This window comes from Narcine bancroftii, chromosome 8 (assembly GCF_036971445.1).
Source record: "Narcine bancroftii isolate sNarBan1 chromosome 8, sNarBan1.hap1, whole genome shotgun sequence".
In the NCBI taxonomy this organism is placed as follows: Eukaryota; Metazoa; Chordata; class Chondrichthyes; order Torpediniformes; family Narcinidae; genus Narcine; species Narcine bancroftii.
Genome location: NC_091476.1, coordinates 148,375,354 through 148,391,134, shown reverse-complemented (window position 1 = coordinate 148,391,134; position 15,781 = coordinate 148,375,354). Strand labels below are relative to the sequence as shown.

General features: G+C 39.4%; 1 protein-coding gene across 12 annotated transcripts in view; it reads left to right on the top strand.

Annotated features, from left to right (window-relative positions):
• LOC138741349 (protein 4.1-like) overlaps positions 1–15,781 on the top strand; it is a 124,615-nt gene that overhangs the window by 53,072 nt on the left and 55,762 nt on the right. For all 12 annotated transcript variants that reach the window (XM_069895267.1, XM_069895276.1, XM_069895264.1 and 9 more), the window contains exons 5-8: positions 5,543–5,585; positions 8,574–8,649; positions 10,674–10,892; positions 13,724–13,811. In XM_069895267.1, coding sequence (XP_069751368.1) covers positions 5,543–5,585; positions 8,574–8,649; positions 10,674–10,892; positions 13,724–13,811 — 426 coding nt within the window. The remainder of the gene's footprint in view (positions 1–5,542; positions 5,586–8,573; positions 8,650–10,673; positions 10,893–13,723; positions 13,812–15,781) is intronic.

Sequence of the window (15,781 nt, the reverse complement as noted above, 5' to 3'; positions counted from 1 at the left end):
TGTTTATTGACTGAATTGAATTGCCTGGATATTCTTGTTATCATATTTCACATTTTTATATTAAGGATTTATGCTTTTTTCCAACTATAGAACCATAGACTGTTGCAGCACAGAAAAAATAAATAAACAGACGACCTGCAGGTAGTGCAGCTATCTTGTAACTCACAGCTTCAGCAACGCCAGGTTCAAGTCTGACATCTGATGTAGTTTGTATGGAGCTTGGAGGATTCTGCTCGAGACTACATGTGTTTCCTCCAAGTGCTTTGATTTAGTACTATAGGACACTACAGGCCATTCAGCCCTTCTAGTCTGTGCCGACCATTATTCCACTAGTCCCATTGACCTGCTCCTATTTCTTAACCCTCCAGTCCTCTCCCATCCATATATCTATCCAATCTATACTTAAAACTTAAGATTGAACCCGCATTCACCATGCCAGATGGCAGTCCATTCCACACTTCCACCACTCTGTGGAAATTTCCTGTAATGTTCCCCCTAAACCTTTCCCCTTTCAGCTTAAAACCATGACCTCTCATATTTATCTTTTTCTCCACCCCCCACCCCTCAAAATAAGTGGAAAAAGCCTACTCGCATCCACTCTGTCTATGCCTCTCATAATCTTGTAAACCTTGATCAAATCTCCCCTCATTCTTCTTTTCTCCAAGGAATAAAATCCTAACCTGTTTAATCTTTCCCTGTAATGCAACTCCTGAAGACCAGGCAACATCCTAGCAAATCTTCTCTGCACTATTTCAATCTTATTGATAGCCTTCCTATAGTTAGGTGACCAGAATTGCAAGCAATATTCCAAATTTGACTTCACCAATGTCTTAAACAGCTTCAACATAAGATCCCAACTCCTATACTCACTACTTTGATTTATAAAGGATAAGATGCCAAAAGCTTTCTTCACAACCCTATCTACCTGTGACACCATCTTCAGGGAACAATGTATCTGTACTCCCAGATCTCTTGCTCCTGCGCACTCCTCAGTGCCGTACTGTTTACTGTGTATGTCCTTCCTTGTTTTGCTCTTCTAAAATGCATCACCTCACACTTGTCTGCATTAAACTTTATCTCCCTTTTTTTTTTAAATTTTGGCCCATTCTCCCAGTTGGGCCAGATCCCTCTGCAAGCTTTGAAAATCTTCCTTACTTTCCACCTCCTATCTTTATGTGATCCATTTTACCACATTATCATACAAATCATTGATACATCCAACAAGCAACAATGGTCCCAACACAGATCCTTGAAGCACACCACGAGTCACAGGATTCCAGTCTGTTTTCTCCCACACAGCCAATTACAAATACAATTTACAACCTCTCCATGGATACCTTGTGTCATAACCTACTGAACTAACCTCCTATGTGGGACCTTGTCAAAGGCTTTACTAAAGTCCATGTAGACAACAGCCTTTCCTTCATCTATCTTCTTGTTAACTGCCTCAAAACTCTACAAGATTCGTTAAACACGACCTACCATGCACAAAGCCATGCCGGCTGTCCTTAATCAGCCCATGGCTGTCCAAATACTTGTACATCCTATCTCTTAGAACTCCTTCCAATGACTTGCCTACTTCTGACGTCTGGCTCACTGGCCTATAATTCCCTGGTTTATTTTTGGAGCCTTTGGAGCCTCCAATCTTCTGGCAACTCACCAGTGGCTAAGGACATTTTGAATATATCAGCCATGGCCCCTGCAATTTCTACACTAGTTTTTCTCAAGGTCTGAGGGAATATGATATCTGGGCTGGGTGATTTATCTACCTTTATTTGCTGTAATGCAGCAAGCACCTCCTCCTCCTTAATCTCCAGATGTTCCATGACTCTTTTGTTTGTTTCCCTTACTTAAGCACTATTCAGTTTCCTGAGTGAATACTGATGCAAAAAAAAACTGTTTAATATCTTCCCCCATTACGTGAGGTTCCCCACATAGTTGACCTCTCTGATACTCTAGGGGACCAATTTTGTTCCTTGCTCTCCTTTTATTGTTAAAATACTTGTAGAAACCCTTCTTGTTTACCTTCACATTATCTGCCAAAGCAACCTCATTTCTTCTTTTAGCCTTCCTGATTTCTTGAATATTTTCTTGCATTTTCTGTACTCAAGTACCTCATTAAATGCTCCTTGTTGCCTATACTTGCTATACACCTCCCTCTTCTTAACTGGATCACCAATATCCCTTGAAAACCAGAGTTCCCTATGTCTGTTAGCTTTAACAGGGACATGGAAATTCTGCACTCAAGATTTCACCTTTTGAAGGCCATCCACTTAACACACCCTTGCCATTTCCACAATATTTGCCTTTGTCCAATTTAGAATCCCCACATGAAGACCAGACTTACCTTTTACCATAATTAACTTGAAGCTAATCCAAATTCACTGGATCCAAAATGTTCACCCACACATACATCTGTCACCTGACCTGTCTTGTTCCCTAATAGGAGATCAAATACAGCATCCTCTCTTGTTGGTACCTCTATATATTTAGAAAATTTTTCTGAACACATTTCACAAATTCCAAGCCGTTCAACCCTTTTACAGTGTGGGAGTCCCAGTCAATATTTGGAAAATTAAAATCTCCTTCCATCACAACTTTCTGTTTCTTGCGTTGGTCTGCTATCTCTCTACAGATTTGCTCCTCCAATTCTCTCTGACTATTGGGCAGTCTATAATATAAGGTGTGGTCACACCTTTCCCATTCCTCAACTTCACTGATATGGCCTCTATAAACAAACCTTCTTGGCTGTTCTGACTTCGCACAGCTGAGATATTTTCCCTGACTAGCAATGCCACTCCTCCCCCTTTCATCCCTCCTACCCCTCTATCACAACTGAAGCAACAGAACCCCAGAACATTAAGATGCCAGTCCTGCAAAAAATCTTACTAATAGCTATAATGTCATAATTCCACATGTCAATCCATGCCTTAAGCTTGTCAGCTTTTCTAACAATTCTTTGGCTTGGCTTCGCAGACGAAGATTTATGGAGGGGGTAAAAGTCCACGTCAGTTGCAGGCTCGTTTGTGGCTGACAAGTCCGATGCGGGACAGGCAGACACGGTTGCAGCGGCTGCAGGGGAAAATTGGTGGTTTGGGGTTGGGTGTTGGGTTTTTCCTCCTTTGCCTTTTGTCAGTGAGGTGGGCTCTGCGGTCTTCTTCAAAGGAGGTTGCTGCCCGCCAAACTGTGAGGCGCCAAGATGCACGGTTTAAGGCGTTATCAGCCCACTGGCGGTGGTCAATGGGGCAGGCACCAAGAGATTTCTTTAGGCAGTCCTTGTACCTTTTCTTTGGTGCACCTCTGTCACGGTGGCCAGTGGAGAGCTCGCCATATAACACGATCTTGGGAAGGCGATGGTCCTCCATTCTGGAGACGTGACCCACCCAGCGCAGCTGGATCTTCAGCAGCGTGGACTCGATGCTGTCGACCTCTGCCATCTCGAGTACTTCGACGTTAGGGATGAAAGCGCTCCAATGAATGTTGAGGATGGAGCGGAGACAACGCTGGTGGAAGCGTTCTAGGAGCCGTAGGTGATGCCGGTAGAGGACCCATGATTCGGAGCCGAACAGGAGTGTGGGTATGACAACGGCTCTGTATACGCTTACCTTTGTGAGGTTTTTCCAGACTCTTTTGTGTAGTCTTCCAAAGGCGCTATTTGCCTTGGCGAGTCTGTTGTCTATCTCGTTGTCGATCCTTGCATCTGATGAAATGGTGCAGCCGAGATAGGTAAACTGGTTGACCGTTTTGAGTTTTGTGTGCCCGATGGAGATGTGGGGGGTGCTGGTAGTCATGGTGGGGAGCTGGCTGATGGAGGACCTCAGTTTTCTTCAGGCTGACTTCCAGGCCAAACATTTTGGCAGTTTCCGCAAAACAGGACGTCAAGCGCTGAAGAGCTGGCTCTGAATGGGCAACTAAAGCGGCATCGTCTGCAAAGAGTAGTACACGGACAAGTTTCTCTTGTGTCTTGGTGTGAGCTTGCAGGCGCCTCTTAATGTACTCCTTACATTAAGATAAAAACATCTGAGAGCATTTCTATCATGTGCAAACCTTTGATTTCTGTCTATACATGCAGTCCTCGCATGTCCTTTATCCTCCTCCACCTCACTCTGCAGCATATTTTGTACCTTAAAGCACTATTTATGGTTGTATGATATGGGCTCAGTATATTCTCATAGGGTTTCCAAATAAGGGATTAGTTTAACGATTTATTGATACGTAAAATTATCAGGAAGTCTTAAGAATATTTTAAGAAAAACTGCAAACAACAGAGAATATAAATAGTCCAAGGGAGGAACGGGTAGCATCGTGGTTAGTGCAAGGCTGTTACAGTGCCAGCAACCCTGATTTGAATCTGCCACTGTCTAAGCGGTTTGTACATTCTCCCTGTGTCTGCGTAAATTTCCTCCTAGTGCTCCAGTTTCCTCCCACCCCCTAAATGTATGGGGGTTGTAGGTTGTGGGATATTTTGGCAGCATGGATCAAAGGGGTCTGTTACTGTGCTGTGTGTCTAAATTTTTATAATTAATTTAAATTTAAAATTTACTGAACAGTTAAATGAATGATTTGGCATTTAGAGCATAAATCTAGAGACACTGGAAATGGCAACAAAAACAATGAGAAAAAGCAAATGCGAAACAATGTTGATGTTGAACTGATTCCTTTTCAGAACTGATAAAGAGAGAAAAAAAAAGCATTTTTAAGTTGCAGAAAGGTGAAGGACTGGTGAGACCAGGGAGAGACTGATAGGCTGCATACTAAGTTTCTGAGGTGGCATTTTTAAAAATGGCATTTAAAGATTGACAAATATTTTAAAGCAGATCAATACAGTCACATCTGGGAGGAGGAAAAAGAGGAGTGGTTACCTAAATTTCTTAAATATATTTGCAGGACTGTACCAAGATGAGGTATTGTTCCTTGTGTATACATTGGGAATTGTTAGAGCAATATAGGATGCTAAGGACAGGTTAGAATGGGAGGTGGAAAATAATTAAAGAAAGAGATGACTGGAAGGTGGTCAAATAATTTATAATTGAATCCTTTAATGTAGAAGCAAACAATTCCTGGATTGAGGTCGTCTTTTCAGGAATTTTTTCAAATAGATCTATACTCTTGGATGTTCAGAAGAACGAGTTGTGATCATTTGAACCTATAATATCCAAGGAAGAATGACAGGATAGATACAAAATGTTTCCACTAGTGGGAGAGCCTCAAATGAGGGGATACAGAAGATAAGGGAGCATTTGTGTAAAATTTCTTGCAGATAATCGTGAACCTCTGGAATTCCCTTGCAGAGTTGTGGAGGCTAGATCATTCAGGGCAATTGAAAAGGATTCTTTTGATTTTGCCAAAACTTCTGATGGACACCAGTACCAACTTAGTAGGAGGCAATATAGTTTTTTTTTTAAGTATGTTAATGGGGTTTCTTACACGATTATTGTTGTGGCCAGTTCACTAATATGTGATATGTGGGCTCATTGTTCAGGGGTTGGTCCATGATGATTTGTGTTTCTACATTTGTTCAACAGTTTTTTTTTGTTTTCAGAGTTGGCTGGATCTCACCAAAGAGATAAAGAAGCAAGTACAGGGTAAGATACTTTCTCATCTAAAACATACAAGCCGTTTCGTTAATTTTCTCAATAGCAAGATTATATTGGCTGATGTAAAAGTTTATCTGTGCAACACCATTCCGAAATATTGTGGTTTGGTATAGAAGTATTGCCTATAGCTCTTTATTTACAAAATCCTTATTAAACAACTCTCAATTTGCTGGCAATGTAACAATGGCAAGCAAGTGACATTTTATTTTTTACACATTCTGCACACAGGGATTTCATGATGGCTTAGATCCTTTTGAAATTTTGTTTTGCTCTTAAAGGCTTTCTTAATGTTCTGTCTGCTTTTAATGCTTTTTTTTCTGAAAAATGAATGTGTCCTTTCTGATTACAACCTATTATCTGTTCATTTATGAATTTCTCGTGGCTTTTTCTGTTTATACATTCAATTAATTGCATTTATTCCATCTGTCATCACAAGGAAATGCATCAATAATTATCCATGGCCAGAATTGCATTAATTTTAGGCTGTTAGCCTAAAACTAATGCAAACCTGGTAAAAATGTTGATTGTTAGTCAATTTTGGAACATCCATAAATAATCTGCAGAAATTAGCATGTATAATATGAATAATTTTCAAAATAAAAGCATTCAAGGAATAAAGAAGGGATGTTCCCAATCTGAAATTGAAGGTTAGAATTAAGATGTTATTGAATACTTGATCATTTTAAGGGTGTGAACAAAGAAAGCATAATGACAAACTGATTCCCTTTGGGACTGGAACAATTCTCATAGAACCAAACATTTGATGAGAATCTGTGTACCTCACTCTTGTATTTTGTGTGTAATAGATTAAATCATTATTTAAAGTGATTAATTGTAGAGGAAAGAAACGTGTTTATATACTGCCTTTTTATTCCTGCAATGTCTCAGTTTTGCATTCATTACACTAATCTCATTTAAGACAAAAGACAAAGGAGGAAAAACCCAACACCCAACCCCAACCAACCAATTTTCCCTTGCAACCGCTGCAACCGTGTCTGCCTGTCCCGCATCGGACTTGTCAGCCACAAACGAGCCTGCAGCTGACGTGGACATTACCCCTCTATAGATCTTCGTCCGCGAAGCCAAGCCAAAGAATTTGAGCCATCCTATTCCTATAGGAATAATCCTTGCGCGTAAGATTTTTTTTTCTCCTGTTGGGTGTCTCATCCTTATCACATTGTGAATTGTTAGGCTACTTTTTGGGAAGCAGTGAAAATTTCAAACCACTTGCACAATTACAGGAAAAGTTCAAGACAATATCAAAGCATTTTAAGTACCTCAAGTTACAGAACTTGTAGAAACTTTTAAATAATTGATAACATTGTTTTTAAATGTCCTTTCCTTGTTGAGTGTTAATAAACCTTGTGGTTGTCTGTTTTTAGGATAATTTGGATAAATTCTTTGAGTTAAAACAGTTCAGGATAAATGAGGAAATAAAACAAAAGATGCAAAGATTTTAATTGACATGGCTTTCAGCAGACACAAACCAATGCAGTGCTATAATTATTAGCCAGTGTATTTATTAGCTGCACAAGTTTCAAAGGGAACCCATAAAATGCTGATTCTCAAGTAAAATTGAATCAAGCTGACAACATGTGCCCATATTTAGGAAGTGAACTCCCAGTAAAAATTAAATATAGGCAAAGCACCTGGCTTCACTGATTTGATGCATTTCTGGTTGAGTAAGATGAGCTGAATACAGTGATTTTTTTTTTCATCCATATATAATTTGTATAATGGCACATTTCTCTTAGATACTTTAGGAAGATTCTCTCAAAACTTCTGTGTGACATTTCAATGATATTTCCATAACTGAAGGTCAGATTGGTGGTGATTGTTTCAGTTAAAGTCTTGGAAATAACTGGTGGAATCCAGTATTGCAGCATGTTGTTTGTGGGCTATAGAGCAAAGTTGATTGTGGGCAACTGGCTCCTGGCTCACCAGCTGTCTTGGGTAAACTTATACCTCTCATTTTGTTCATTTTAGATTGGTCACAGTGTTTGAGCTACCGAAAGAAAATAGACACACACACCGAGAGCAGTTCAGTTTATACAAATGTTTATTACTAATTCAAAAGCTGATTTCACACTACAATATGCAAACCCTTCCCAACTATACTTATCAATGCTTGGACTGGTCTCAACTGCCGAAGCGAGGCAACGACTGCACACTTGTAGTAGGTTGTCAGGGCACCGGTAGCAGCTTCTCCACCTCCCCCGACCGGGACGTTGCTCAGACTCTGGCTGTTCTTCCTTCTTGACAAGGGGTGTTCCCACCCCTCGGAGAGTCTAAACTTCAGCAGCAGGACCACAGGCTTATATACCCCAAAAACAATTAATCAAGTGCCTACTCCTTCTAACATTTGTCAGTCAAAATCAAAACTGAACATTATATTCTACAATTTAGAAGATTAATTATTATGGAACCAGGATGTTATGATTTCCTGGTTTATCTCGTAGATACAAAGACTTATTAAAACTTCTCGAGCAAGGCAGGTTGTGACCAATTCGTCAATTTCAGAGTGTCGTATTTGACAACTGCTTTCCCTGGGCCTCACAGTGGAATTCCATTTCAAAGTGATTCTTCAGATAAATCCCCATGGCTGAGTTTAATTTCATCTGCTAGTTCTGACAGTAAGGTGACCTGCGTGTGGACCCAGTGTCGTCAGTTCCACATAAGCAAAAAGCATCTGGGCACATGGTTTTAATCCTCCATTACACCAGCGAATGCCAAAGAGCAAAACTCTGCCTTTTGGCACAAATGTTCAGCTACTTTGTCAGCACAATTTTGACAGCCTGCCTCTTGTATCATCACTCCCCTCCTCACTTCTGTCAAAGCAGAATTTAAAATTGACTGTTTCAGGCCTGAGCCTTTCCTCAAGGTCTGCCCAGGTTACAAATGCCTGGCTTCTGGACATACTAATGTGCATTTATTGGCCAGGATTTAGTGACAACATATTGTTTCTTTCTACTTCAGGTAGTCCATGGGATTTTACATTCAATGTGAAATTTTATCCTCCTGACCCTGCACAGCTGACTGAAGATATAACCAGGTGTAAAGATGTTTTCTCAATTTTTTTATTAATCTGGTCATAATTCTTTTTGATGTTCAAAGTACTTTACGTGTATGGATACTAAATATAATTATCATGGCTAAAGTCTGTCAAATTGATTTGTAGTATTAAATATTTCTGAGAACTTGTGCAAGTACTCTAGTTTTGTGGTACTGGAAATAAGAATACTTGGCTAAATATAAATAGAATAGATCGTCAGGGATGGATTGTAATTTGTTGGATTTTTTAGCGGTTTAAATTTAAATGACAAAACATTATTTAAAGACTACTTTCTGCAATGTTCCATAGCTCCTTGAAAACTGATGTAAAATTATTATTATTCAGAATATTAATAAAACTTGTTTATTTGGACTGGATTTTGTAGTAGTAATGCCAGCAAAACTGTCACCATTCACAATGATTCCATAGGGAAACTGTGAACAGTTATTGGGATACATATTTCTAGAGTTGAAATTCTACTGGTGATTCATTCTTCCCTCCAGATTATGCTGTTTTCCAACTTTACCCAGGATGTTCTCTAGTAATCAGTGAATTGATTCAAACATTGATCCACAAATATCTATAAATACACATAGCTCGTGCTAGACTTTGTTACACAAGGTAAAAACTTCTGTGCTCTAGAATCCTAGAGAAAGGGAGCACATAGAGAGAGAGTCAGGCCGACACATCTTTGGCAGACTGTCAGTACTAATGATTAACCACGCATTTTCGTACTACCCCAACCAAATTTATTGTCTCTATTTCCTTCCCCCTTCTCCCCTCTAAACTCTACCACTCCTTACACACTGGGGGCAATTTCATTCATTCAGGTTCCTTGCCACTCGGCGTGGCAATCAAGTCTTTCCATCCGTCGACCCTCTGAATTGTAGTTGTTACCTCCCCTGTTCTCCTTCGGTGAAGGCTCATCTTTGAGCTGAGACCATAGTCCATGTTAAGCCCATGATAAGACAAGGGAAAAATTCTAAAGTGGTTTCCTGTTGCCTTCTTCAGTTGCAATCTCCATACTTGGAGGCAACCCTAGCCATTCATCAGCAGATTCATCTTTCTAGCGTTTTTAGTTTTACAAGCATAAATTCCAATTTGTAGAATCTGCTTTTTTAAAAAAAAAAATCCACCATCTGCAATTCATGGCTTCACATGACCCTGATTGGGAGGCTGAACAGATACCACACCTTGCCCAAGGGTGACCCGTAGGCTAACCTGCAGGCTATCAGATGGAAGAAGTGCCTTACACCTTTTGCTGAGCAATTGCCCAGCACTGACACCATAGGGGGCAATTTACATGAGCCAATAACCTACCAACCCCACATTGAACCGGAGTCATTGGAGCTAAGGCGGTCGGTCCCTATGGGTAGTGTGTTCCAAGTCCTAGTCAGGTTTTCGGAAAAACAAATCTTATCCATGTGTAATGTAATTCCCTCAAATACTTTTTTTTTAAAATGGTCTCAAGGTAAAAGTAGAAATTGAAATATCAGATCTTTTAATGTTCTGCAAAAAGGAACTTTAAACACTCAACTACCAATCTCTGCATTTTAAAGTATCCATTTCCCAACACCGACTACTTTCCAATTTTTCATTCATTTACGAAATATAGAGAAGCCCAATGCTTATTGTGAAAGAGAAAGTGGCAGTGATTTTCTTGATCTCCTGAGGTACTTCTTGTGATAGCGCTCCCACGATGTTGAGTAGGGTGATTCAGCATTCATACCCAATCATGATGAAGAAATGGTGATTATTTATTGTGTAGTTTGGAGTGGTACATGTAAGTAATGGTGTTTACCATCATGTTATTTGCATGTTCCACTCCAAGCTTGGTATGTATACTTAATAATGCAAGAGCAACCCATTATCAATGCCATCACGAGTCATTACTTTAAAAAGTTACCTGTAATGTAACTTTATTAAATCTTTAGTCAAACTCTTTTAAGGATTGGTTCTATTGAATTTATTAATGCTTTAAATTTATTCATTCCAATGACTTTTGATTACAAATGTTCTTTCAGATACTACTTGTGCCTTCAGCTACGACAGGACATAGTTACTGGATGTTTGCCTTGTTCATTTGTTACCCTTATCCTTTTGGGATCATATACAGTTCAGTCAGAGCTGGGTGAATATGATCCAGAGCTACATGGAACAGATTATGTGAGTGAGTTCAGGTTGGCTCCAAATCAAACAAAAGAACTGGAAGAGAAAATAATGGAACTTCACAAAACCCACAGGTATTCACTTCTAATTTAAAAATGTTAATTTTGCTGATTGAAATACCATTTCTAGTTTTCTGGAACAGTGTCTTCTGATTCCATCTTGGAAATTAGTTGGTTATTTCTGAAATATGTGGTTAAACCTATTGTTTGTGTTGCACTTTTAACAATTAGTAGTATTTTCAGTGTGTATTTTTGAGATATTGAAGGTTAAGAGGAAGCTTTTCAAAGTACTAATCATGAAGAAAAAGAAACAGGCACCTAGAGAAAATTGAGTGATAAAGGAGAGCCAGTACAGATTTTAAAATCCAGTGCATGAAAGTGCTAGAGAAACTCAGCAGGTCACACAGCATCCAAAGGAAAAAAAAGGCAGTCAGTGTTTCAGGCCTGAGTCCTTCATCAGGAGTGTCAAAAATTAGCCAGATGCTAAGATGGGCGGCACGATTTGTGGAGTAGTTAGCGCAATGCCTTTACAGCACCAGTGGCAGGACCAGGGTTTGAATCCTTCGCTGTCTGTAAGGAGTGTATTTTCTCCAGGGGGGGCTCCGGTTTCCTCCCATCATTCAAAATATACCAGGGGTGTAAATTAATTGGGTGTAAATTGGACAGCACGGATTTGTGGGCAAAAATGGCCTGTTACCGTGTAGAATGTCTAAATTTAAAATTTTATAAAAGGTGGCTGGAGGAAGGGGAAGTGGGAGGGGCCCAAACTAACAGATAAGAAGTGAATACAGATGGGAGAGTAGAAGAGTAAAAAGCTGAGAAATGAGAGGGGATAAGGGCATGAAGCTATGAAGGATAGCTCTCTGCTAGGAGAAGGAAGGGGAGCTTGAGGAAGGGAGACAGAAAGGGAGAGACCAGGCAAGCGGGTTAACAGAAACTGAAGAGATCAATATTAATGCCATCTGATTGGTGACTGCCAAGATGGAATATAAGGTGTGCTTCCTCTCATTTGTGGTTGCCTCTGTTTGGCTGTATGTGAGGTTCTGGACAGGTGAGTCAATGTGGCAATGGTGTTCTCTCCCAAAAGCAATCACCTATTCTAAAATGTTAGCATGTGCTCCTCCCCATTTTTCCCCTTTCTCCTGCCTCCTCCACCCTTTTCTTCACCCATCTGCCTGATTTCTGACATTCCAGATGAAGAACTTTGGCCCAAAATGGCGACTACCTTTTACTTCTTACAGATGATGCTTGACCTGCTGAGTTTCTTTAACACTTTTGTGTACTGTTGTGGACCCCAACATTTCTTGTTTCCCAGAAAGTAGTACTAAATAGTTTTTAAGACTGCAAGATTGAAAGGCAGTGATTATTCCATATCAGTCTGTGTTGGGTCCACTGCTCTTTTAAATTTATATTTAATAGCTGATTAAACCTAGTAGATGTTGATTAATTAATAATAATGATTTGTTCAGGGGAGATGCAATCTGACCAATTTAATTTTTCTTTTAATTTTTGGTTCTTTTGATGAGATAACCAAACATGTTACTGAGGATAGCTAATGTTGCCTACATGGACTTCAGAAAGGCCTTTGTCAAGGTGCCAAAGCGAGTCTAGTCCACAGGTTAGAGCCAAAGGGATTCAAGGCAAGTTGGCAAACTGGATCCAAAATGGACTTGGTAGATGGTTGCTTTTCTGATTTGGAAGCTTATTGCCAGTTGTTCCCCCACGGGGATTAATGCCTTGGTATAAACCATTATGCATTAACAATTTGGAAATTAATGTTGAAAGTGTGATTGGTAAGTGAAAATTCACTAGACTGATCCCTAGGATGGCAGGAATCGTGTCTGAAGAAAGAAAATAGGGTTGCATTCATTGGAATTTAGAAGAATATGGGGGTGGGGTGGGGAAGGATCACAACAAGAAATGTATAAAATTCTGACAAGACTAGTCGGGTTAGACTCAGGAAGAATATTCCTGATGTTGAAGTCCAGGATAAAACCATTTACAACTGAGATGAGAGAAACCTCTTCACAGAGAGTTATGAACTTGTTGAACTCCCTTTCACAGAAAGTTACTGGTAATACCAGTTCATTATTGTATTGAAAGGGAGGTGGGTGTGGGTTTGATCGTGAAAGGGATCAAGGAGAATGGAGAGAAAACAGGAATAGAGTACTGAAGTCATGATCAACCAGGATTATATTGAATGGTGGTGGAGGCTCAAAGGGATGAATGACCATACTTCTACTTTCTATTATTCTATTCTATAATAAGTATTCAATATTGAGATTGACTAATTTCGATTGCTTGAAGGTGTTGAGAGATAAAATGATGTCAGGAAGGTGACTTTGAATTGTAGGATCATCGATGATATTATTGAATGGTGGAAAAGGTTGATGGCTATGTATCTCAGTCTTCCTTAAACAAGTATGATCATTATAGTGGAAATATTACACAGTTACTATTCTTATAATTTCTGGAAATTCTCTGACTTATCCTCATTGTTGAAGATATTTTATATGGTGTTTTTTGATGAGCATGTTAAGGCAAATAGTGTTGATGTGTATCTAATCCAAGCATCATCTGAAACATTTTAAATAAACTAAATTGGGCCAAGGGAGGAATCATATCATATCCTCATCTGCGGGGGGGGGGGGGGGGTGGGGGGGGGGTGGTGAGGGGAGCTTGAATTAAGTGGCTGTAATATCCAATGATGGCTACTGGAAATTATGGGGATTCTTGTGAACTGTCTTACATTGCTTACTGGTAATTTTAAAAAGGGACAGCATTGTCCTTCAACAACAAAGGGAAGATCAATCTGTTATCTGAATGTTATTTTTCAGGCAGAAGTGGGGCTTTTTAGATAATGAGGTATTTTATGAATGTTGGCATTGATAAAAAATTTTTTCTAGGGCTATGACCCCTGCACAAGCAGATTTACAATTCTTGGAGAATGCCAAGAAGCTGTCAATGTATGGTGTCGATTTTCATCCTGCAAAGGTACTCAATTACTTAATTCTACCACAAAAAAACTAAAAATTTGGGTTTTTTTAATGCTAGTCAGATTGAGAATATGTGCTTGATTTTTAAAAAAAAAACATTTGGAGCCAGTGGTATGATGCAATTTTGTTACAGACTGAAATTTAAATGTTCCAGTTTCTAAACTGTTATTAGCCAAGTAGTGGTTTAGCTGATACCACAAATGCACAATTAGTAAATGTCACTAGTTTGTAAATGTATAAGATCCAGCAATCAGTTAAACTGATGTGAAAAAGATGGTTGAATTAACATAGATACGTGTAACAGTTGAGCTCCCCCCTCCTTTGTTTTCCCCCAAACATCGTGGGATTTTTGTATGAGCTGTGTAAAAGTTGGCCCCAACTGCTTGTCCATAAGAGCTCCCAATGCCCTGGCTGCACATCCATCAGAGCTACCAACCAGACCACAGGTCATCACTCCAGCTGCCCACCTAGCGGAGCTCCAGATGTCCCGACCGCGGACTTAACACCCAGTCCAGGCCATCCGAACTCTCAAAGCCTTGAACGACCAAGATCAAGAGTGTGACCTGTGTAAAAATCGACCCGCTCCCCTCCAAATTTGACACTAAGAAATTGGACCAATAAAATATGCATTGTAATTTGTATACGTATAACACTTCCAAACAATTGAACTCCTGTGGAATGTACATATTCAAATAGGATTTGTAAATATGGGACACTTTTGAATTGTCCAGTGTGCATTAATATGTCATTTGATTTTTCAATTAAATTGGCAGGTTTAAAGTAAGTTTAAAAATGCATATTGAACTATTTTGTTGAGGGGGAGAAAACAGATAATACAGAATCTCAATATACCTTTAGGGCTACAGGGAAATTGTTTGGGGGTGGGGTGGATGGGGGTTGGGGGGGGGAAGGAAAGAGAAATAATGGTACTGAAGGGATTTCTCTACCAGGGATTGGCCCAAATGGAGGCCTCCTGTGCTGAACAAAAATTGTTAAATTGCTGTAATTGCCTGATTATTTATAAGTCTAACAATTTTAGATCCGCTTTTCAATCTTGGTAGAATAATTTCCCAGTTCTATAATTTAAATTTGGAAGATAAGAATTCATTGCTATAATTACATGTATTATTGCATTAGTGGTTTTTTAAAATTTTTCAGTTTACCACAGTTTTAACTCTTACTTAGCAAGCAATCAGTTGTATCATTCTTTGAGTGAGTCTTTTTACTTTACCTGTTTCACTACTTTCAAGAATGATCAAAATTTTAAATAGCACAATTTTTACTTGCATTGCAGAAATGCTGTTTCAAGTGATTTACTATTTTTCTTGCACATGGAAAGCTTCTATCCATTGACCCCCGTGGCATGAATTTATAAATGTGCTGCGAATATGTAACATGCAATTTTGTGTATTGGATAGTATGGAACATGAAACCACTTAAATTAATTGAAACAAGATAAACATGGTGAAGGTCAGGTAGCAAACCATTAATGGCATGAAAGAAATTTCTTCATTGTTCTCCCAGTAGACCAAATTTTCCACTGAACTTGCTATATCATTCCCAGTTCTCTCTCTCTCTCTCTCTCTCTCTCTCTCTCTCTCTCTCTCTCTCTCTCTCTTCTCTCTCTTCGCCCCCCCCCAACACAAAAATTACAGACCCATTGATTGATTTGCCAGCCACCACATTTCGAATGAGGATTGTAGAATCAGCTTCTGAGGTGGATTTAACTAATCCTGTCTGCCCGTCTGGAGTCCATGTCTCTTCAGATTATTAAGGTTCATTATGATATCCTTTCTCTTTTTCTCTATGTATTTATATAACCCAGCATCCTGCATGCCCTCATTTTTTTGGCTCTCATTTTTTGGTTGAAATGGAACATTTTTTGTCTTTAAATTAAACTGCTACAACTGCACATTCAACCTACCTGTGTTCTTGAAATCAGTTATCATCCTTGCAATTTCCTGTGCC